We start from the raw sequence: 24,699 nt of genomic DNA on the forward strand, positions 1-24,699 counted from the left end.
ATGCTATAATCCAGCCCCACCCCCCCTCCTCCTCCTCTGCACGTAGCCTGGGTGGATTTCACTTTTCATTTCACACAAACACCCCTCCTCCCTGATCCACCCTGCAGCCAGGAGACTCCATCTATCGCAGTGAGGATACACCAACCCCCGGAGCTTTGCAGGCAGCACCCTTCACACCCATCTGCTCCCACAACAACCCTTTCTGCGTGGACGAAGGAGGTCCGTGGGAGATGTTTGGCTGCGTGTAATTTTTTTATTTATTTTGATTTGTGCTCCCCACGATGCCAAATCCAGGAGCAATCCGGCTGTAATGAGATAAAAGGTCAGTTTGATTTTAAGGACTACCAGCTCGGTCTGTTTTCTGATTTATTTATTTTTTGCATGCATGCAATGAACATTTTTATTTTTCTGCTTATTAATGCATTTTTGCACCAACCTCGTCCACTGAATACAAATCAGCAGAGCTAATTAAAGAGCTGCCTCGTCCATCACAGTATTCTCCTTTTGTCCTTTACTTTTTTTTTTTTCTACCGTCTCATTGCCTTTGTATGGTCCACCATATGGTGGTTAGTTGTGTGTACACACCTGCAGAGAGACTATGGCGGCCGGAGTGAAATCAAAGAAACCTGCCTCCATCTGCCATGCCTTTGTACCCCCAGCTCATGTCACGTGACCCGCTTTCTTTCTCATTTCAGCGAGCCTAGGACGCTTTAATGACTTCAGAGCACATTTCACGCCTTATTTATAATGAATCGCTGGTGCATTTTTAATGTTTACAAAGCATCTGCAGTATAGGAAGCGATTGTAGAGGAGGGTGAATGTCAAAGAGGATAATAAATCTTCAGTCTGCCCTATTTTTTTATTTATTTTAAATTGTAAATGTGCTGAAGGAGTAATTAAATGTGGGGAAATTTTATCTAGGAGATGAGCGGAAGGGGGAGGAAAGCTAAATGGGATTTCCCTTGACTGATTAAATGCCTCACCAGCAGGGCAGTGTTAAGAGCCCCCTCTTACACGCAAGCTGTAAATAGATTTAAACTGATAAAATATGCTTATACAGAAGCAGATTTTGTTTTTAAATCCTAAATTACTGAAAACAAAGCATATATCTTAACCCATTTCTTGAATACACTTGTTTTATACAATTTTACTTTTTGTCAGACCCCTAAGTGAGTGGAAAATGATGTACATTTCAGAAAAAAACTAAATTATGCATTAAAAGACTTGACATAAATCTTCCCAAGGCAAATTCTCAAATCCAATCCGGAAACCACATATTTCCCACATGGCACATCTGGATTAAACGGTGTCCAGAAATTCAGTTTCCTTTCCTGTCAACCTCGACCCAACATGTTGTGACAACAGCCCTGAAATTCAGGGCAACATCTACGCTGATAGGAGCGGAGGGCAACACAAAGACACGTCCAAATAAATAATCCTTTAAAAGATCCTTATGTGCAAACAAAGCTGGAAGCCACCTGCGGTAAATAAAGTCACATGTAGCTGCATTGTTTTCTACGGCACCATATTGATGGGATGTGTTAAGACACAAATTGGGTTTTTATTACTTGTTTACTATTTTTGGGATTATATTTGCAATCTTATGTTTTAGCTTCTGGTTGCTACAGGTGTGGGATGATGGAAAATGGAGGCTGGCCCCCTTGAGATTACTAAATGACGGGAAACTCCTCGTTAAATTTAACCAAACAGCAACAATTGTAAAAAAAATTATGATTTCACCTCAAAAGTAAAGATAAGGGCAGAAATCAAAATGCTAATGGAAGTTAAAATAACTCTGCTGAAACACAAGTTTCACTGTTTTCCCTCTTTACATACAAGCTAGCATTAGCATTGGAGCATAGCTAGCTGCTCCATGTAGCGAGAAAAACACGTTTAATGGTGGCTTCTGTTGGTTACTGGTAAGCCTATGTTTTGTGTTGCCACTTGTAAACTATAACAAGATCGCCCCCTTAAGCTGAATATCTGATCTTTGCATCCAATATGGCTGCTCATTTTACGTAGGCTACATCCGAATACGCCTTTTGGCTGAAGTGCATCAATGATTGCCATTATGAGCGCTGTCTGAATAGTAAGAAAGGAGGTAGGAAAAGGAGCCTGTATGCTTCCTATCATAGAATCATCTTATGTGCTTTTTCCATCGCTTAATGACGTATGAGTTAAAGGCTGTCCGAAGTTTGTTTCCTTCCCATGATGGAGTTCTTTCTGTTGACCTCATGAAACGTCAAGGAACAGGAGCTAAGAGCTATAATTAGGACATTTCAGATGCAGCCAATATGTTGACCTTTGGTTGTTAGCTCTTATGACATTTTATATTTTATCCAATGGTCGCATTGTACTGTGTAACCCCTGTTTGTTACCACGTTCCTCTTGTGTTTGAGAAATAAGTTATCAGCTTGTTTGTGTTGCCGACTGTGGTTAGCATCAAAACAAACAGCAAATCAACGTGGGCAGCTTCCGTCAGCCTTCGGTTTAAAAGGTGTATGATTGTATTTGGTCCGTTTATAGATCTTTGCCATGTGGCAAGCATTTTGGTGGATTGCAGTGAGTACAAATTCAAATCTCCTGATTGGCATACAGCAAAACAAGACATCATTTCTCAGATGTCTGCAATTGTGAAAAATCCTTGAACAGATTGAAATCACAGATTCGTTACCACAACAGATGAAGAGAAGCTAAAAAAAATACAAGATGTTTTGAGTTCTTTCACAGTTTTGTGTTCGATACATAACTATATATACTTTTGAGTCATACTTTTGATGTACTCACTATCTGTAATATAGAAAGCCATACAAATAAGGAAAAGCCATTAAATAACAAAGGTGAGTCCAAACTTTTGACTGGTAGTGTAGACACTCCTCATTTCTGCCATTTTGCAGCTGAAGTACCCCACTGAGAATATAAGATTAAATATTGGTCACCATCATAGATTAATGACTTTTATTATAGCTGCTAATCCCATATTCACCTTTACCAGCATTTTTAAGCATTATTGTCATTCTGTTGCAGAGTTTCTATGCAAACATATAATCAAACTGCTAAATCTAGGCTTTTTAAAAATTATTTTATATTCATAAAAACCTTTTCATTCTATATCTTTTTGACCAAAGCTGTTGTAACCCACAGGTGGCTCTTGGCTCGCAGGTTCTAGACCCCTGACTAGGTCAATATTACACTATTAAGATGTCCTGAAAAGAAAAATGACACATTTTCAATAAGTTTATGATTTTTGCATAAATGTCAATGGTAATAATTTAATTCTATTGCTTGTACAACTAAAACTACTTCCTGCCGCCTCAGGTTTAGCTACAAATAGGACTGGAACAATCATAGGCTTAAGTTTCTCAGTATGGTTAAGTATTTTAATTCACTTCCCTACCTGCCACATCTGTTTATTGTTTCTTTTACAGTGTATCACCGCAGCACAGCTAGCCTCTACAAGGAACTATAAAAGTAGTGTTAATAATGTCGGCCATTACTCCAAACGCTGTGGAAGTGTTAGTGATCCATTTATTGAGTTTCACTGTATTACAACAAGTCTTGAATATGAGCTACTTTCTGCTTCCATCCTTGGAAGCAGAATTATGGGATTATTTTAAAGTTTTTCTATATAACCATTTTTAACCGTTTAGTGTTAGCACTGCAGCACGATAAAGTTTTACAGGAAGCTGGAAAACTCGCGGTTTGAAAAACAGACATTATTCCAAAACTTGTGGCATTGTTTTGATTATTTTCTGTTTTACCTGAACACTCTTAGGTAAAAACAGCTGTTTTCTGTATCTGCACTGCAGCACAGCCGTCCTCCGTAGGAAGCTACAACTCTGATCAACCGTTTGTTTAAAAGTTGAAGGATTTGCGATGACTTTGGGTTTTTTTTCCCGTATTTGAACCAGTTTTAACTCTAAAACTACTTTCTGCTTTGTCAGGTTTAACCACAGGCAACACAGACAGCTTTGGACCACAATCAGAGGCTTAACGTCGTCGTCAGCATGGCTGTGAATATGGATCCAGCTCCGGCCATTTGGCCAGTGGAAGAACAGCCGTCGCTAATGGACCAGGATGCCCCCATTTCCAGTCACGCAGTCCTCTCTGTCCCGTGCGGGTCACCGGTGGGCGAAGAGCTCCTGCACAGCTGTAGCAGCCCGACCAAAACGCCTCCTCGCAGCAAATCCAAAGGAGAGCTGGTGATAGTCATCAACGAGAAGCTGAAGAACGGTGAGTTTGACCTCGTACTGGGACAGCGGGTGGGTGGAGGTTGGTGCGTACGCAGCTGCACACTCAGCAGGCTCAGGGAAAGTCAAATCCCTCTGCATGAGTAGCTCCCTGGAGAGCACACACACACACACACACATACGGGTCTATGTAGCGGTACTCACACACTCACTTTTTGCTTGTCCTTGCCACATTTCACGTGAAGGTAACGGGATCCACCCGGGAGCCGCAGAGAGCACCTCTCCAGTCATTTCCTCCCCTCCCAGAAGACAGCACTCCATCTCCTACCCTCATAACAGCAAAACCAGGAAGGGCAGCCGGGCGAGCTCCATCGGCTACACCGCGTTTTCGCCCCGGCCGTCGCTATCCCGCCACTCCAGCATCGCCACCAACCCGCCGCTGGACCGCACCAAGGTCAAAGACTACCTCCTACTGTCCGTGCTGGCCTGCTTCTGTCCCGTGTGGCCCATCAACATCGTTGGCTTTGTCTACTCCATCATGGTAAGAGGCAGGCGCAGCACTGCAAAAAACGGATCTAAATATAAGTAAAATGTTAAAGTTAGTGTATTTATCCTTGATTTGAGCAGGTAAATAATATTATCTGCCAATGGAATGAGTACACTTCAAAAACGGATCTAAAAATAAGTAAAATGTTCTTAAAGTTAGTGTATTTATCCTTGATTTGAGCAGGTAAATAATATTATCTGCCAATGGAATGAGTACACTGCAAAAACGGATCTAAAAATAAGTAAAATATTCTTGAAATTTGTGTTTTTGTCCTTGATTTGAGCAGGTAAATAATATTATCTGCCAATGGAATGAGTACACTGCAAAAACGGATCTAAAAATAAGTAAAATGTTAAAGTTAGTGTATTTATCCTTGATTTGAGCAGGTAAATAATATTATCTGCCAATGGAATGAGTACACTGCAAAAACGGATCTAAAAATAAGTAAAATATTCTTGAATATTTGTGTTTTTGTCCTTGATTTGAGCAGGTAAATAATATTATCTGCCAATGGAATGAGTACACTGCAAAAACGGATCTAAAAATAAGTAAAATATTCTTGAAATTTGTGTTTTTGTCCTTGATTTGAGCAGGTAAATAATATTATCTGCCAATGGAATGAGTACACTGCAAAAACGGATCTAAAAATAAGTAAAATATTCTTGAAATTTGTGTTTTTGTCCTTGATTTGAGCAGGTAAATAATATTATCTGCCAATGGAATGAGTACACTGCAAAAACGGATCTAAAAATAAGTAAAATATTCTTGAAATTTGTGTTTTTGTCCTTGATTTGAGCAGGTAAATAATATTATCTGCCAATGGAATGAGTACACTGCAAAAACGGATCTAAAAATAAGTAAAATATTCTTGAAATTTGTGTTTTTGTTCTTGATTTGAGCAGGTAAATAATATTATCTGCCAATGGAATGAGTACACTGCAAAAACGGATCTAAAAATAAGTAAAATGTTCTTAAAGTTAGTGTATTTACCCTTGATTTGAGCAGGTAAATAATATTATCTGCCAATGGAATGAGTATTTTAAACCCCTAAAATAAGATATTTAGACATCCTGCACTTGAAATAAGATGATGGAGATGAATTGTTCCTATTTTAAGTGCAAAACATCTTATTCCACTGGCAAATCACCTTATTTACCTGCTCAAATCAAGGACAAATGCATTAATTTTAAAGAATATTTTACTTATTTCTAGTTTCGTTTTTGCAGTGAGTTTGCAGGGGGGAAAGATAAAATAAAAAATGTTGGCGTGAGCAACTAACATACGGCTTGATTTTTCTCCTTCAGTCCAAGAACAGCCTTGAGCAGGGAAACCTGGACGGCGCCGTACGTCTTGGACGTGTGGCCAAGATGCTGAGCATGGTGTCACTAGTAGGAGGGACGGTCATTATCATCGCCTGCATTGTCAACCTGGCCAGTGAGTGTCCCAAATCTGACCTTTAACCCCTAACTACTCCTCTTTACCCCCCTGTGTATCTGTGCACAGCTGCTCTGCCCCTCTGAACTCTCCTCTATATCCTATTTATTCCACTTTAATATAAGATCTATCGGGTCAACTGACCATATAGAGCTTAATCTGACCCTAATCTCTAGCACTGCTACAATCTGTTTGCGCAGTACGGCTCCATTTCCAGAGGATGCATGGGGTCCACATGTGCAGCTGTAACCGACTGCATGCCTCGGTTTGCCTGTAGATCGATCCGTGTACTTCGTTGTCTGTTTTACGCCTTGTCCTGTTTGCTTGTACCAACTGTGAAGTCTTGTTCCTGTATGTAAACTATGTGTGTGATTTGTTGAGCGGCTCACAATAAGAACGAATGTGCATTTATTGTACCTTTCAAATAAAAAGATTCTAAGAACAGATTAGTGTTCAGTCACTTGCATAGACTGGGGTTTAGTGCTTTCTTGCCAAGTGAAGGTGTGTCTGCACCCTTACTCCTGGTAAAAGGTGCGTAAAAAAACCTTCAAATAAATCCCTCTTTTATTGCAGCAACATGAACTCATGCTTAAAAATGTGGAAATATCCAACCTTTAATTTGAGAACATTGATTTACTTATGAAAATAATGCTTGTTATAAAGTGGTGGTAATTGTTTTCTAAATTGAATGACTTGGGCCAACTTTAACTTTTGTTGTTATATAACTTTAAATATCCTTAATTCGTATTTTTTTTTAAGTTGATTAGCGTGCAGATAAACCTTTATGTACTTAACCAGAACCCTCTGTTACTCTGGGACATAACTCTGACCTAACAGAAACCTATTTGTCTTATTTTCTCTCCAAAATGGGAAAGAATAGCGAACATGTCAAATAGAAGGGGAGATGCCCTTTTATTTCCTCCTCTGCCATCCTTCTGATATAGTGGTTACACTTATAGTATAGTCAAGTAGCTATTTTATTAATTTAATTTACTGATGTCCTTTTTAAATTATGTTCTCTTTTCTTTCCTACATTGAATAGTGTAGCAACATATTTCTACTCTATGGAAAGAGGAAGTGATTCATTCCCATTAGAAGTTCATGGATTTTGGTCCATTTCAAAAAGTTAACCACAAAGTACAGAAAAAAAAGTACAAGATTTATTTTGTAGAGATTATTTGGAGAGCCATTAATTGTATTAACTGTAATTTTAGTGAAAACAATTATTGTTCCTGTGGATGTTTTTGTTCTACTAAATAAATGTAGTCAAATTTAAATATTGGATATTTAAAAGATTTTCCTTGTGAGTTTATGCCACCGGAATGAAAGATAAATACTATAAACCATATGTTTTTAACTTCAAATCATACGTTCTATTGTCTTTTCAATTTTAAAGAGTGGCTAAGAGGAATGGGCCCCTGCTAAATATATGTATACACCAGGGGACATCATTGTTTTTTTTTTGTTTTTGTTTTTTTAATTAAAAGTTTCTGCACACCCGACTCACCTTAAAAAAAGTAACTTTTACAGTCAATTTAAAAAATAATGCTCCTTTATTTCAGTAACTCAGTTCACTAAGTAAAACAAATTATTAGCAATCAATTACACACAAAATTATGTTTTCTGAAGCCTTTTATTTCAACTTTCTGCTTTGGACACACACTATTTAAAATTACATAATCGGACCAATAATAATAAAAAAATTATACAGAAATGTGGACTTAATGTGTTTAATACCTGCTCACAAGTTATTTTCAAAAGATATTTTTAATATGAGAAACGAGCATCATCAGATTATTACCATTACTTACGTTACATTTATTTTATAGTAATTGTTCGGGGTGTCACAGATTTTGGATGTGAGTGATTTTAAAAAGAAAAACAAACATTTTTTAATGCCCAATACATGTACTCAGATTAAAGGTTGGATTTTTCTAAATTCTTCAGGGTGATATTATGTTTCTGGAATAAAAGAAACATGTATTTGAAAGCTTTTTACACATGTTTAACAGAGATTTCAAAACTGTGATGGGTGCTATGTCCCTGAAACGGTAAGTAAATTAAATTTTTTCTTCTTTCCATATTATTTCGCTTTAAACTGATTCTTATCTTTGCCTCTGTGTGCGCTCTCAGCCTGTTGGGCCTCATTAGACCCAGCTCTAATTAGCTCTGTGGCTAGAGAGGAGCGATTGTAGATGCAACTTGAGTTTCAGGACCTCTGGGACTCGGCAGCCCCTTGTTTTTTTCCCCCCTTCATTATGTAACTGTCCTCTGTGGTCTGTGAAATTTCTTTATATCCAGATTACGTCACAGAATGCATAGCTCTGACTAATACGCTTCCTTTTCTTTTTTTAGTCAATGTGAAAACCTGAGTTTCATCCCAGGATGAAACCGGATAAGGGAACTGAACGTCTGGCCACCGCACCTGCACCACCACCTTTACCGCCTAGTCATTACCCGGATGTTGTGACAAATGCTCCTGATATACAGCGCTTTACTTATATTTCTTGTAATCTGTATACGGTCCCTTAATTGTCGTGGAAGAAATCAGAACAATGGAAGAGCTGCCAGCTCTCCGTCTCGGATCGGGGGGGAGGGGTGGTGCTTCTGATCTCGAACGGAGACTAATGAGTCCCCTTCTCTCCTGGCCAACACACGCCAAACGATTTTTTCACACGCCCGTCTCTACCTGCAGAACAACAACAGGGAAGCCGGTGGAAGTGCTTTCTGCCTCCACAGCATCAATCCCTGCCAAGTTCGCCCTCCAACGCGCCCAGCTTGCCCGTTAAATCCCCTCAGACACGCCCGAAGCGGCTCCAGGATTTACACTGCAGTGGATTCAAGCTGCAGAACCTCACCCTTAACTCCTTCAGAGAGGAAAAGCCGCTCAGCCGCACTGTTTCAGACTTTCACCGCTTCAAAACGCCCCCCCCGCATCTTGTGCTTGAGACCGAGCATCCTGGTGGTGAAAGAGGATGGAAGAGAGAGGAGTGGGGTGGGGGACAGGCGGTGAATCAGGAGGGATTATGGAAAGTCTCGCACAGAAAGGCACACTGCAAGGGAAGAGAAATGTGCCAAACAGAAGACATTCAGAGGGAAAGCTTCCTGCTTTTTCTTTTTTGTAAACACAAAACTCTTGACAGGGACGTGAAATGTGTTTTTACTCTTCTGCTGCGTCACCGAACACCCGCTCTACACCACTGACCACTGTGAGCTGGAAACAAAACAAAACAAAACAACAAAAAAAAGGGTTGATCTCAATGGAAAATGCTGCTGTAGCAAAAAAAAAAAAAATCCAGTCTAGTTAAACTGCATCACCTTTTTTTATAAAGTTTGTAAAAGATCCTTTTAAGACGGCGCTCAGAGCCTGCAGATGAAAGCTGAACTGTGTGTTTGTGTGCAGGCATCGGCTATTTGGTTAACAAATCTGACGGCCAGAGACGCAGCTGTAACCTCAGTTTCTATCCACAGGTGCTTTAAAACCAGACTCATTGTAGCGTTCTCGTCCCTTAATAAAAGCCCCTAATGGCTGGTTTTTCTTTCTACCCTGTAGTGTCCGCACCTTTTACGTGTGTAATCCTTTTTTGTTGTTCTTATATATATTTTTTTTTTGCTGTGTACAAATGAGGATCTTTTAAATTTGTGAGATATCTGGAAATGTTTCTGTGGGAGAGAAATTTAGAAAGTAGAGCCTTCTTTGTTATAATAATAATATTTCCTGTGTCTTTAATTGACCTCCAACGTTTATCTACCTGTGGTTCCTCACTGTGATTCCAGCTACCGCACAGGTGTCAAACTCAAGGCCCGCGGGCCGAATCCGGCCCGTCAAGGTAAATTATCCGGCCCTCAAGAGCCAAAAAAAAAAAAGGTATATCATGTCATAAAGTAGAGGTATATATCCTTTTAAAGTGTACAAAGTGACTAAAGCTATGCCACCTGTAAGTGTAACTCACCCCAATATCAACTTTTCTTGCAGATAAACTGTATAAACTGGGCCTAAGGTTGCTATTTTTATGTTACTGTGCATTTTTTATACTTCTATGTGAACTGGAATGAAATTATGAAATGAAAAGTATCATCTATACACGTGCTACCGGCCCTTTTAATGACTTTATGACGCCAAAGTGGCCCCATATAGAAATGAGTTTGACACCCCTGAGCTACCGGGTACATTTTCTGTATTATTATTATTATTATTATTATTATTATTACAGCCTATTTTCTCCCCACCCTTATATTGTAAGGTTAATTGTAATCAACTGTGTGTATTCTGCAGATATAAATATCAGTAGTGTGATATTTCTCTAGCTAAAACGGGTTAGCATTATGTAGCCAGCCTCCTGGCAGTCATTGTATGCCCAGCAGGCTTCTATAATCTTTGTGGCTATTAGCATGTTATGGATTTTTATTCCTGTATGAGATGATGGTAACCTACAGAGAAAAGCTGGCACCTGGAATATTATACTTCTGCAACACGTTCATAATAAAGAGAATGCATGCGACATGTTTTCAATGTTGTTTTGACACGATAAAGAGCAAAAGCAGAGCAGACGGAGGAGATTTTTGCTTTAACCCTTTGGGGGTTTGTTCATTTTGTGCTCCACCTGTGTCCCACAGACACACAAAAAAAGTCCTTACCGTAGGAATATTATCCTTTTTTTAATTTGAAATGCCATTATTTTATTCAGTCCTCTGCACACATATTATATTATATATTTTTGTTGGACTTTTATCCTCTTAAATGCAATTTTTAATTAAAGGTTTCTCATTTGTTTGTTTTTTTCACTTTTTGTTTTGTGTTTTTCACAAAATCAAAAAACAAAAATTATCTATCTATCTATCTATCTATCTATCTATCTATCTATCTATCTATCTATCTATCTATCTATCTATCTATCTATCTATCTATCTATCTATCTATCTATCTATCTATCTATCTATCTATCTATCTATCTATCTATCTATCTATCTATCTATCTATGCATCCTAGTCATGCAAATGACATCTATTTATCTTAACAGGGGAATTATCCATTAATTTTTTGTGCATTTGTGCAGAAGCTAATATTTATATTTCCCTTCCCATGTGGGGATGATTGTTATTTAGAGAGACCAATTAACCCAGCAGTCAATGTTTTTGAAACAAAAGGAAGTCAAGCATGCACGGAGAGAACATGCAAACCAGTACCCTCATGCTACAAAGCTGAACTTCTCCGCTGTGCAGCCAGAGATTTAAAATATATGTATAATAATATATTATCACACAGTGGAAAACAAGATAGAAGAAATGATTTCAACACGAGGAAATAAAACAAACAATAAAAATAGAAATCCAATTGCAAAGGCAGAGAATTCAGAACAATGCATTTTGAATGATAACAAGCCAAATTGATACAAACTACTCTATTAAGTTAAAAAGCGTGAAGAAAACTGTATTCCTTCTACATCAACACAGCCAGTACCATGCAAAAATAGAATTCAACTAACAAACTAAAAAAACGTTTAAGAGTATAAGTGAGAGAGAACCAGAGAGCCGAGCGAGCTGAGAACAGATTGTCTTTTGCAAATAGGCCCACCAGACTAAATAAAGTGAGTGGTGGAAGCATTAGTGGGTCCGTGTCTGTGCTGTGACAGTGTTTAAGCTGCCTTGATGCAAAGCGCCTGCTGTTGGTATTCAGCGGGGCAGATACAACAGGAAGGACTAAATGCTGAAGGGCGGCTCAGAGCCAGGGAAACACGCTGGTGCCATATAATCAGAACTCCACTCTCACATGACTGCAGCAAAAATCAAAGGAAGAGCTCTCCTTCATTATTCTCCACAGAGGGTTTTTAAAAAAAAACCTTAACGAAGCCACTGCAAATGAGAGCTAAAACGTTCCTCACACCGTTCTAACAAGCCTGTTGATGAGCATAAAATATATAAAACGCTTGTGGCGCAGCTGCTAAGCGCTGTTGCCTCTTTCTTCAGGGAGTCAGCATGTTCTCCATGTGCCTGCGTGGGTGTTCTTCTGTTCCCTCCCAGTCTAAAAACGTGATAGGCTAATTTGACACTAAATTGCCTTTAAATGTGAGTCAGTGGCCAATCAAACACTTGTTTGTTCTCTGCATCCCTGTGATGGACTGTCCACACGCCCAGGGCTAACCCTCCCTGTTGCCCCGTGACCACTGGTGACGAGCACCAGACACGGGGCTATATGTAACAATAAATCACTTATATAGCAATGCATATTCTCTAAACTGACAATGTTTTAACTCAAGACAGAAAATTAAGAAGCCACCGTTGAATAAATTAGGTGTGCAACACGTTTTTATTAAGGAATATGTTTTTTAATTGTAAAATAAGTCTAATGTTAGCAAGCGAACCACTGCTAGTTAGCAGTTAGCATTAAACTCTACCTAAAGTTTTTAGAATTTGTGCTGAGAGACAAAAACTTATTTTTTCTACATGTCATTACCAACCATAAATTAGCCTAACAACTTGACATTATAGGGGAAACAAAAGACTAATCACCTAAATCCTAATGATGCTAGAAAAAAAACTTTGATTGCAATGCTAACAAAAAAGAATATTGTACTGATTCACACTTTTTAGCCAAAACTGTCAATTAAGTTGACACTGTTTAAATCAGTTTTTATTTGGTACATTTGTATTTCTAAGAGTAAAATTTAAAATGGTAAAGCCATGCTGACACACATGTTACTTTAAATTAAATGCAAACGGAAAAAGGTAATACAATATAGAGCAGGTAGCCCCTGTATAAACAATGTATAGACTGGATAAGGAGACAAAACATATTATAAAATATATTTAAATATCTTTTCTCTTGTTAGACCTTACTTTTTTTGGAAGGGGAATAACAGTTTTAAAAACCTCGCTAAGAACTTTATGTCACTGCTGTGCCAACGAACAAAGCTAACTAGCAAAAAGCTATAGCTAAAGTTAGCAAGCTAACATTTGTACTAAACAATGATGAAACGTTTTATTGTTTACCTTAAATTACATCCAAGTATTATTACATGAAGTATTTTATTTGTACTATTTACATCCACAAATAAATATAATCAGCAACTTCACAACACGGGGAGAAAATAAAGCTAACGAGCTCGATGGTTATGCACATTGCTAGAAATTCCCTGGTTTGCGATTTCAAGGTTAATAAAAAAGCTTTAAAAATATTAAAAAAGGAAATATAATGTTAGAAATCCTGATAAAGTGGCTAAATAATAATAATAATAAAACCTTTATGAATGACTAAATGAAAACTGCATAAATTCAACCCTAGTTTGAGTCCAGGGTGTACTCCACCTCTTGCCCAATGACTGCAGGAGAGAGAAAGTGATGATTTGGAGTTTTGCATTTATGGTACTTTATAAATAAACACACAGGGTGGCTATGTTGTTGAATTTGTGTCACATATTAAGAAAAAAAAAAAAACTGCCGACTTAGGCTAAAAAACCTCTACAAGACTGACAGAAAACAAAACAGCCCTGGTAACATCTGACAACAGTAATTCCTCCATCAATCAGTTAACATTTTGACACTTAAAGGCGTTTTTCTTCGCGCTCAGCTAATTTAATAGTTTGTTTATAGTACAGGATGGCTCAGGGGGAGATCGGTGCACCAAGCAGGGTTACATCCAGATGTGGAAAGTGGGTCAGAGATGATTTAGCTGGGTCACAAATAAACACAGAAGCTTGATTCAGCTTGACATCATACGGAAGCATCATGTTTGCTCCGTTGTCAGCCTGCGTAGGAAATAAAAAAATTACTAAAATAAACCGACCGGTGTCATTACAACTTACTTTGCAGGTAGGGTCAGACCTGAATTTTGAGTGTGAATTTATGAAGAGGACAATAACTTAGTTAATACAATAAGTGGTTTAATTTCTGAAGAGACAGTTTGTAGGTTATTGCAATAATAATAATAATATAAATAAAAACACTCAAGGGCAAATTTCAACATTTCATAGAGTCTTATCTCGTATTTTTAAAATTTCCTCCGTGCTGTTACCATCACAAAGACTTTTTAAGAAAGCAGTGTCAAAGTTAGACACTAAGGATTAAAAACATTTCTTTTTAGCAGGACATATGACTCTTAACATTTTACAATTATGCTGTTGATTTTATTCATAAGTGTTTTAAAGCGATGCTTAGTTTTAAATTTTGATTTTACCCTTCTATGATGATTTTACCTGTAGCACTTTGAGATTTTTCTTAAATGTAAAGTGCATTACAAATAAAATTTATTATTATTATTATTATTACTATCTTTATCACGATAACCCAAAGTTGAAGCAGCTTAATTCAGTCATCATTAATATCACTTTTAATTCTGTGCTAATTAAAACAGACTGGCATAATTTGTAATTTACCCGCAGATGTAATTAGGAGTCATTTTAACAATGATTAAAATGTTAATCATGTTATGTTAGTTATGTTTCTAAATAATCTTACAATACATTTCTTAAAAAGCTACATTTTTAATTTTAATTTAATCCAGGGGTGCCATTTGCGGCTCCTGGACTCATTTTATAATTTTGTGAGGCCCCCAACTGCAATTCATGAATGAAAATCTCAAGCTAGTGCTCAAGAAATCTGACTAATTTGCTTAATTAAATATATTATATGCCCCTATTTTATGAAGCAGTTAAAAAGAAAATATCACAATATCTTTTTTTGGTTATTGTATCCTGATTTTGATTCATTTATTTTGGCCCTCAAGTATTTTTGAAGTTACAGTTTCAGCCCACTTGACAAAGAGTTTGGACACCCTTGGGTCAGTCTGAAGGCGTGCAACAGGGGGCAGCACAAGCTGTGTGTTGATCAGGTGTTTGGCTGAGCGTCACAGCTGCTCCATATGTGCAGCACAGGCACGATGCTGAGGATGACATCAATATGCTGGCAAGGAGCTGACCTAGTTTAGTCTGTGTGCGCCATCTATTTACTGTAAGCGAAAGAGACGGATGTCGTGAAGCTTGTTCACGTCCTTAACAGAGATCTCACACTGACTGGACGAAAAACACGTGCATCCAGAGAGGTCACATCAGCTGAGGAGAGTAATTTCATATTAATCTGTTTAAGAAGCAGCTCTTATATAGGTATTTAAATATAGACCCTGATTAAAGCAATTGTCTGACATTTTAAATATTTAATTTCAAGGTCCTTACATCCATTGTCTACACCTGCGTATCCAGTAATGTGTGAAATATGAAAAATGGGGAGTTCATGCATGCTCGGTACGAGGGATTGCTGCAAAGTCAACCACGCAATGCCAGCACCTGTCCACTGTGGCTCCACGCTCATCCAGGAGAAGTAAAAGTCAATGACTGGATGCAACCTGCTGAGTTTTTATGATAGAAAACCTTTTAACCAGTCGGTCAGTATAATTTGACTTATTTGACTTTGCAAAGTAACTCGAGATGACATGTGTTTGTGAATTAGCACCATATCTGTAATCTGAATTTAATTTAATTCACCAAAGCTCTCAGCTTTGGAAAAAAACAACTTATTTATTCTCAAATGTAATCCAGGAAATTTGTTGGTTTTGGGTGAATATCTTGACAGTTTTCAGGGAAGGTTAATTGAAACAAAACAGGTTGTTTTTTGGCCCATCAGTACATTTTATTTACAAGCTATTTATTACACTGCAAAAACAGAACTAAAAATAAGATAAAAGTTTCTTGAAATGAGTTTATTTGTACTTTATTTGAGCAGGTAAATAAGACGATCTGCCAATAGAATAAGACTTCTGCACTTAAAATAGGAACAATTCATCTCCATCATCTTATTTCAAGTGTATTATATCTATTTATCTTATTTTAAGGGTAAAATACTCCTTCCATTGGCAGATAATCTTATTTACCTGCTCAAATACAAGACAAATACACTAATTTCAAGAAAATTTTACTTATTTTTAGTTCTGTTTGTGCAGTGTATTTACTGTTTTAATTGATCAATTTGTCTTTTTATTTGCTGCTAGATTTATTGTTACGAGATTAATACAAATTTAGAGCCTTAGAATCCCTTTAAAGTGCCGGACTCCCATCGATTAAGACTTAATTGTGTGTCTATTCACTGATTATGTGAGTTCTTAATTTCGTTCATTTTAAATGCATTGAACACTTTTCTGATTTTTATCCTTAAAAAAAAAAAGATTTGTTGGTCTCTTGGGTAAAAATGTTGTGACTGTAACTTGAAGAAAAAGTGTCAAAACTCGCAGGATTTGAAAGAAATGTTTCACCGAATAACAAATTATTCAAACATCAACAGTTGAAATACTACATCTTACCTGGAAAACCCTATTGTTGTTTACATTCTGGCCTTTACTCACTGTTTTCAGGGTTATTTAGGTTGTCGGTGCGGCACCTCGGCGGATTGTTCCCTGGACGTTTCCATCAGGTTTGGTTGTGAAGTCATCACGTAAAGTACCTTTAATTTAAACCTATTTATTCCCCCCCCCCCCCCAGCGGACTGTTGTGTTTATTTTAATATAATAAATTACGTATCTTTAAGCAGCTGTGTTTCTCAGTGACAGCAGCTGCATAGGACGGATCCTCTGTGATGTAGGCAGCCAGGAATAAACGGTGACTAGGATGAAACATCAGCGGCCTTCTCTTATTTCGCACGGGGCAATCTTTAACCTCTCAGGAGGGAGACGAAAACGCACAATAATCACAAACTGTGCCGCAGCAAAGAGCTTGGCGTGTCCTCCTGACTTGCGCTCCCTCCTTTATAATTTAGAGCGAGCCTCCGCCTCAGCATCCCTGACTCTGCTGCTGATTCGGTCCGTCAGCTCATGGTGACTCTCACGGCGAGGCGCTCGTCACCAGCCCAGTTCCTACATAAACATCATGATGCTCTGACACTGATCTCTGACCTTCCCCCGTCATACACACTGCAAAAACGGACCTAAAAATAAGCAAAATGTTCTTAAAATGTGTGTTTTTGTCCTAGATTTGAGCAGGTAAATAAGATTATCTGCCAATAGAGTGAGTATTTTGACCCCTAAAATAAGATAATTAGACATCCTGCACTTGAAGTAAGATGGAGGAGATGGATTGTTCCTATTTTAAGTGCAAAAATCTTATTCCATTGGCAGATAATCTTATTTATCCGCTCACATCAAGGACAGGTACACTCATTATAAGAAAATTTTACTTATTTTTAGTTCCGTTTTTGCAGTGCAGCATAGACTGAGCAAACACAAGCTGGGCCAGGACGTAAAACTGATTTTAAAACAGATTTGGCAAGAGTTTAGTTGGTAAAAATATGGTTTATTGTCCTTCAGAGGGGAAATCACAGGTGTACCAGCAGCAAAGTAAATGTTGGATAACGATGAAGTCTGCTAAATCTATTCATAGGAATGTGTTTATTTAGATGGAAATCAGACTGGTTCTTCTTCGGCGCTGAAAAAAAGAGTTACTAAAATGTAATATTTACAGCTTTTACATAACCAGGCTGATTCCAATGCCGACTGTATCGGTGAAGAAACCCTCCGCTTTGCTGTTTCGCGCCCCAGTAGCTCCAGTTGCATTTGAAAGTCTACATTCACTCATCTCTGAGGGGAAAGTTAATTTAATGTTTGCCTTTTGCTCGTTTTATTTTAATGTATCTTTTTCCACGATGGAATAAATATAAGACGCACAACTTAAAAGGATCTTTTAAAAACAAAAATTAGGTGCACGTGTTTGGATACTGTGTAAAATTTTCTCTCATTCAAAAAATTAAAATTTTTTAAAAAAGCAAACATATTCCAACGCTTTTAGTGACCATCCACATGATGCCTTGCTTCTTGTCAGAACTGGTAAGGTCCGTTTAGACTTGTTTGATTTGTGGCCCAGACCTCACTTTTAAAGCGTGGTCCAAACATTTTCATTTAGGTTGAGTTTGAGGCCACTTCAGATGCCTCTAAAAAACTGTTCCTATGTGTGTTTGAGATCAGTGTCCAGTTTAAACATCCGACTTTGTCCAAGTTGAAAACGTCCAGATGGTAAGTTCAAAATATTTAATACAATTTTCCATTTTTTTATGTATTTTCATTCGATTTACACATAGCAACACTATTACTGGCAGCAAAACAACGCCACAGCATGATGCTGCCACTACCATGCTTGATAGTTGGTTCAACGTTCTTAGGTTTAAAAGTGTAACGTCTTGCCTTCTTGTCTTCTCCAACTATAAAAGTTTAATCCAAAAGGCATTTTTTTTTTAGAAGGGAGGGGGGTATTTTTGGGAAGGCAGCAGCTTCTTATTGGGTTGGCCATCCTCTCAGGCTGAACCAGACTGTGGAAACTGGGGCAAATTTGGGAGTCCTGCAGGACAATGATTCCAAAAACGAGACCTGATTTTAGAGTGAATAAATTAAGCTAACATTCATCTGGAAAAAAAAAAAGCTCTGCCCTCAGTCCTGTTAAAAATGCAAAGATTATAATTAAACTTTAACAGAATGATTTAGTTTGGTGTGTTTATCTGTATGGGAGCACCCTTATATTTCATCCTCTGTGGAGTCGGGGAAAAGTTTTGTTTTTAAAGTTGCGTATTTTATGACCATTAATGGCAGCCAGCTGCAGCCAAGCACACAATGTGACAACGAGCGAGCACATGCATTATTAAACACCCCCAAATGACAAATTTATTTTTAATAAAGCCTAGTGCCCTTCTTACTTTAATTATAAAGGTAACATTAAATCTACGGTAACTAATGGAACGAGGCGGCAAGTTTATGGCGTGAATTTGCTCATATAATACCGACACAGTCCTTTCAATCCAACTGTTGATGATGAAATTATACAAAGACTGCAAATAAGCCAAATTAACAACGATTTAATGAAAACTGGATTTTTTTGTTTTGTTTTCCTGCTCACCTTACAGTCAGAGAAGAGGTTGCAGTTGCAGATCCAGGAGACTAGGTGGCAGTATCTAGCTTTATTAGGTTGCCACTGGGCTGTGCATAAACATCAGAGATCCACAGAGGCCACTTTGGAACCAGTTATATATAAATAAAGGTTTTATAAAGAACAAACAACAATCATGCTCACTTTCCAGAAGGACAAATATTCAAAACAGTTTAAAACATCAAATGTATTTACATATGAACACCAGCTGTATTATTAGTATTTGTAGTAATTAGCCTCATTCGACCACAGCAGCAGATACAGAGAGGTACCACACAACACTGTTCTTTTAACAATTAATCACTTATTTTTTGTCAGACAAAGGCTCTTAATGTCATTTACTGGATCAGACCACAAACATGAACGCTTCTCTGCTGAGAAAGAGTCCTCTGTGCTTAATTAACCCCCATCCTCTGCTTTATTCACACACTATATTGCCAAAAATATTCGCTCGCCCATCCAAATAAATGGAAATCTTATGTTCCAGTCACCTCTATGGTCACAGTCATCTACAAACGTCTGTGTGAGAGAGAACGGGTCGTTCTCAGGAGCTCCAACGTGGTTCTGTGATAGGATGTGCAACAAGTCCAGTCTGGAAAATGTCTTCGCTCCTAAATATTCCCCCAGTCAGCTGTCTGTGGTTTTACAACATAGTGTAAACCATTGGGAAAGACAGAAGCTAAGCCCCCCAGTGGGAGACCACATAAACTGAGTGGGGGCAGCAGATGCCGAGGCACAAAGTGGGCAGAGGTCACCAACTTTCTGCAGACCTCCAACCTACACTGCAAAAAGGGAACTCAAAGTAAGTAAAATTTTCTTGAAATTTGTATATTTTTCCTTGATTTGAGCTGATAAATCAGACTATTTGCTAATGGAATAAGATTTTTGCACTTTAAATAAGAACAGTTCATCTCCATCATCTTATTTCAAGTGCAGGGTGTCTAATTATCTTATTTTACGGGTAGAAACACTCATTCCATTGGCAAATAGTCTTATTTAGCAGCTCAAATGAAGGAAACATATAGTAATTTCAAGAAAATCTGACTTATTTTCAGTTCCCTTTTTGCAGTGTACGTGTGGCCTTTGGTTTCAGCTCTGGAACAGAACGTAGAGAGAGCTTCATGGAGTGCAAAGTGTCGTCTGGGTTTGGCGTTTACCAGGAAAACGGTTCTGGTCTGGCTGTAGTGTGCCAAGTGTAAAGTTTTGGTGGAGAGGCCGATTCTGGAGTGGGTCGCACTGCAAAATGGGAACTAAAAGTAAGTAAATTTTTCTTGAAATTAGTGACTATGCCCTTGATTTGAGCAGATAATCAGAATCAGAAATACTTTAATAATCCCAGGGGGGGAATTATATTCGTTACACACTACAGATATACAGAAGTAAGATTTTTGGACTTGACACAGGAACAACTCATCTCAATTCAATTCAATTCAATTCAATTCAATTCAATTCAATTTTATTTATATAGCGCCAATTCATGAAACATGTCATCTCAAGGCACTTTACAAAGTGAAGTTCAATCATATTATACAGACTGGGTTAGATTATTCAATCTGACCCAATATATTTTAAGTGAATATATCTAATTATCTTATTTTAGGGGTAAAAATTATTTACCTGCTCAAATCAAGGACAAATACACTAATTTCAAGAAAATTTCACTTACCCGTAGTTCCCTTTTTTGTGGTGTGTTCTTCAGGAGCTGGGCTCAGAGCCCTCAGCTCCAGTGAAAGGATCTCTGAATGCTCCAGCAGACCAAGAGATTTTGGACATATCCATTCTCCCAATTTTGTGGGAACTGTTTGGAGACTGTTCTTTTCTCTTCGCACATGAATGAGCAGCAGAGCACCATAAAGACCTGGAGGAGAGAGTTTGGTGTGGATGACCTTGACTGGCCTGCAGAGACCTGACCTAAACCTGACAGGAAACCTTTGGGGATGAATTAGAGCCGAAGACTGAGAGCCAGGCCTTCTCGTCCCACATCAGTGTCTGACCTCACTAATGCGCTTAAGGAAGAATGGTCAAAAACTCCCATAAACACTCCAGAACCTTGTGGACCACCTTCCCAGAAGAGCTTAAGCTGTTATTGCTGCAAAGGGAGGACCAACGTCACCTGGAACCATGTGGATTAAGGATGGGATGTCTCTGGCATCTATATGCAAGTCAAGGTAGATGAGCGAATATTTTGGTAATATAGTGTGTCTATATAGTTATAGCATTGAAATATCAGTAATATCAGAGCTGACGCATCACACAACTGTTAGAGACGTCGAATTGGGAGTCAGAATAAAACTCCCTTCACTTGAAACAGAAGAGCTCAACACAATGTCGCTCCCCGGCTCCATCAACATCAAACATGCAAACGACTCACACAGAACCATCGACATTAAAAGAGCCAATTATCTTATCGGACTGGGCCATCTGCAGGCAGCCCAGTGACAGGCGGATCAATAGATGGGAGCCGTCCGACAGGATTAAGACCACTTGGAAATTACTGGAAGCATCAGGAACGAATATCTCTATTTTTTTTTCTTCTTCTCTGCAACGGGAGAGGTATGTGCGCTGCAGGACGTTAACGTCAAGATTTAATGTCAGGAGTTAATGAGAATAACTGAACGGATTTAATAAAAGCAAGCGAAGCTGACATGAGGGACCCTACATGGAAGTCAAACTGCAGAATAATTAAAACCAGCTGCCTGATCACACATGCATGCAGGACGTCCGCAGTTTCTTGTTGAATCAGATCTGAACTCTCCCACGAGACACGGATGCCTTTGAATATCTTAAATTAGGTCCACCTGGAGCAAATATTACACTGCAAAAACAGAACTAAAAATAAGTAAAAATTTCTTGAAATTAGTGTATTTTCCTTGATTAGAGCAGGTAAATAAGACTATTTGCCAATGGAATGAGATTTTTCCACTTAAAATAGGAACAATTCATCTCCATTGTCTTATTCAGTGTTGTATAAAGTACTGAAATCTCAGAGTCAAGTAAAAGTATAAGTACCTCTCTAAAATATGACTTTGGTAAAAGTCCAAGTCCCTGACTGAAATGTTACTTGAGTAAAAGTCTTAAAGTATCTGAAATGTCTTGTACTTAAGTATGACAATTACTGTAAAAATAGATGTACTCAAGTAATATAATAAAAAGTATAAGTAAAAAGTAAAACAAAGCAAATGCAGTTTGAATGACATTTTTTAGATTTTGGTGAACTTAGAAAGTCAAATTCACTTAAAATAACATAAACAACCAAGTGCAGGAGAAATTTAGATCAAGTTTAAATAGAAAATTCAACCTTTTTGTAAGCTTTCAGTTTTCCTTCTTCAAGTAAGTGCTATGTACTTTAAAATTGTACACAACCAAGTGCAGGCAAAATTTAGACCAGGGGGTGTATACTAAGAACATGGTTTAGTTACTCTTTTTGTAACGAGTAACTAAAGCAAACATTGAAAATGTATTGGAGTAAAAGTATGCAATTAAGTTCAAAAATATAGTGAAGTAAAAGTAAAAGTTATCAAAAAATGTTATACTCGAGAAAAGTATAAAGTACTCCAAAATATACTTAAGTACAGTAGTGAAGTATTTTTACTTCATTACTATACAACACTGGTCTTATTTCAAGTGCAGGATGTCTAATTATGTTATTTTAGAGATGAATTGTTCCTGTTTTAAGTGCAAAAATCTCATTCTATTGGCAAATAGTCTTATCTACCTGCTCAAATCAAGGAAAAATACACTAATTTCAAGAAATGTTTTACTTATTTTTAGTTCCCTTTTTGCAGTGTAGGGTGCTGATGGGAGCGCCGCGTTCCGTTCGGACACAAAGTAAGCAGGGATATGAATCCATCACGGTCATGCAGAAAGTCTCCGGAGCATGCGATGAGACGTCCCCCCCCCCCCAGTCCCAGACTTCGAGCGCTTTCCTCCAGCATCAGCACCGAGGAGGAGGCCCGGTTCACTCCTGCAGGGTGGAGCCGGGCAGCTCGTTGGTCAGGGTGTGCCAGCGCTCCACCTTCGTGCCCTTGTTCTTCAGACAGTCGATCCAGTGCTGCAGAGCGTCTCCCTGCGAGTGGCACCCGAAGGATACGCCGCCTGACCAGAGCAGAGACAAAGAAGGAGGAGAGTTTTCACAAAGAGGGGTGAAACATCACGGACATGTTCAAAATCTAGTTTCACGTTGTTCATTTCTATTAGCAAACAAACATCCAGCTGAAACAAGGCGTTCACACACACATATAGAAAAGACAGAATCATGTTTTCTCACCGTCTGACACTCAAAAATAAAACTAAACCTCCTGTTTGGGCACCGTTAGATGTGCCGGAAATTATCTCCGTTTGCTAAATGCCAGAATAATCATGTTTTGATTGCTTTTTTTTCTCCAACTCCAATAGATTTCTATCCCGTTAATTTTAATGTAATGGCTTTGTGAGAGTAGGTCTCAACGTCTGAGGTACACGAAGTCACAGCTGACAGGTACCTGAAGCCAGATGTTCAGAAGAAATCCAAGCACAAACTAAAACAAACTGCTTCGTTGTGGGAAGTTGGAGGGAAAAAAGAAATCAGGCAAGATTTCACTGAGTGGTTACACTTTATTTGAAGGGGTGTACATAAGACTGACATTACACTGTCATAAACATGACATAACACCTGTTATGAACATAAATGACTCTTTATGAATGTTTAGGACTGTTGTCATTAATTGTCATTCGGTAAATTATGACACTATTGAAGCAAAGTTGACATTGTTTAAAATGTCTTTGTTATGACAACTTGACATTAACAGAGACATGGTTAAATTTAGGGCTTGATTTGGGATTAGGTTAAATTTAGGGCTTGACTTGGGCTTAGGTTAAATTTAGGGCTTGATTTGGGATTAGGTTAAATTAAGGGCTTGGTTTGGTATTAGGTTAAATTAAGGGCTTGATTGTGATTACGTTAAATTAAGGTCTTGATTTGGGATTAGGTTAAATTAAGGTCTTGATTTGGGATTAGGTTAAATTAAGGTCTTGATTTGGGATTAGGTTAAATTAAGGTCTTGATTTGGGATTAGGTTAAATTAAGTATTGATTTGGGATTAGGTTAAATTAAAGGCTTGATTTGGGATTAGGTTAAATTTAGGGCTTGATTGTGATTAGGTTAAATTAAGGGCTTGATTTGGGATTAGGTTAAATTAAGGTCTTTATTTGGGATTAGGTTAAATTAAGGTCTTGATTTGGGATTAGGTTAAATTAAGGTCTTGATTTGGGATTAGGTTAAATTAAGGTATTGATTTGGGATTAGGTTAAATTAAAGGCTTGATTTGGGATTAGGTTAAATTAAGGGCTTGACTTGGGGGTTTGTTAAGTAAAGGGCTTGTCATAACAAAGACATTTTAAACAATGTCAACTTTGCTTTAATAGTGTCATAATTTACCGAATGACAATTAATGACAACAGTCCTAAACATTCATAAGGAGTCATTTATGTTCATAACAGGTGTTATGTCATGTTTATGAGAGTGTAATGTCAGTCCTATGTACACCCCTTCAAATAAAGTGTTACCCACTGAGCAATAAAACCGTTTTGTTTAACGGGCACGGGTGCTGATGGGGGCCGCAGGAGAACAGTGGTTAGCAGCAAGCATAAAATTATT

General features: G+C 38.0%; 2 protein-coding genes across 3 annotated transcripts in view; one reads left to right on the forward strand and one right to left on the reverse strand.

Moving 5' to 3' along the window:
* Nucleotides 1-200: 200 nt before the first annotated feature.
* On the forward strand, nt 201-9,407 carry prrt2 (proline-rich transmembrane protein 2). The gene is made up of 5 exons (XM_012852401.3): nt 201-322; nt 3,945-4,233; nt 4,436-4,731; nt 6,042-6,171; nt 8,527-9,407. Exons 2-5 carry the CDS (start codon nt 4,008-4,010, stop codon nt 8,541-8,543), a joined length of 669 nt encoding a protein of 222 aa, XP_012707855.2. The 5' UTR covers nt 201-322; nt 3,945-4,007; the 3' UTR covers nt 8,544-9,407.
* Nucleotides 9,408-22,798: 13,391 nt separating this feature from the next.
* The window catches only part of LOC105917557 (double C2-like domain-containing protein alpha), a 42,027-nt gene continuing 40,126 nt past the window's right edge, over nt 22,799-24,699 (reverse strand). For both annotated transcript variants that reach the window (XM_036141764.1, XM_036141765.1), the window contains one exon: nt 22,799-23,159. In XM_036141764.1, coding sequence (XP_035997657.1) covers nt 23,023-23,159 — 137 coding nt within the window. In that variant the 3' untranslated portion in view covers nt 22,799-23,022. The remainder of the gene's footprint in view (nt 23,160-24,699) is intronic.

This window comes from Fundulus heteroclitus, chromosome 10 (assembly GCF_011125445.2).
Source record: "Fundulus heteroclitus isolate FHET01 chromosome 10, MU-UCD_Fhet_4.1, whole genome shotgun sequence".
NCBI lineage: Eukaryota > Metazoa > Chordata > Actinopteri > Cyprinodontiformes > Fundulidae > Fundulus > Fundulus heteroclitus.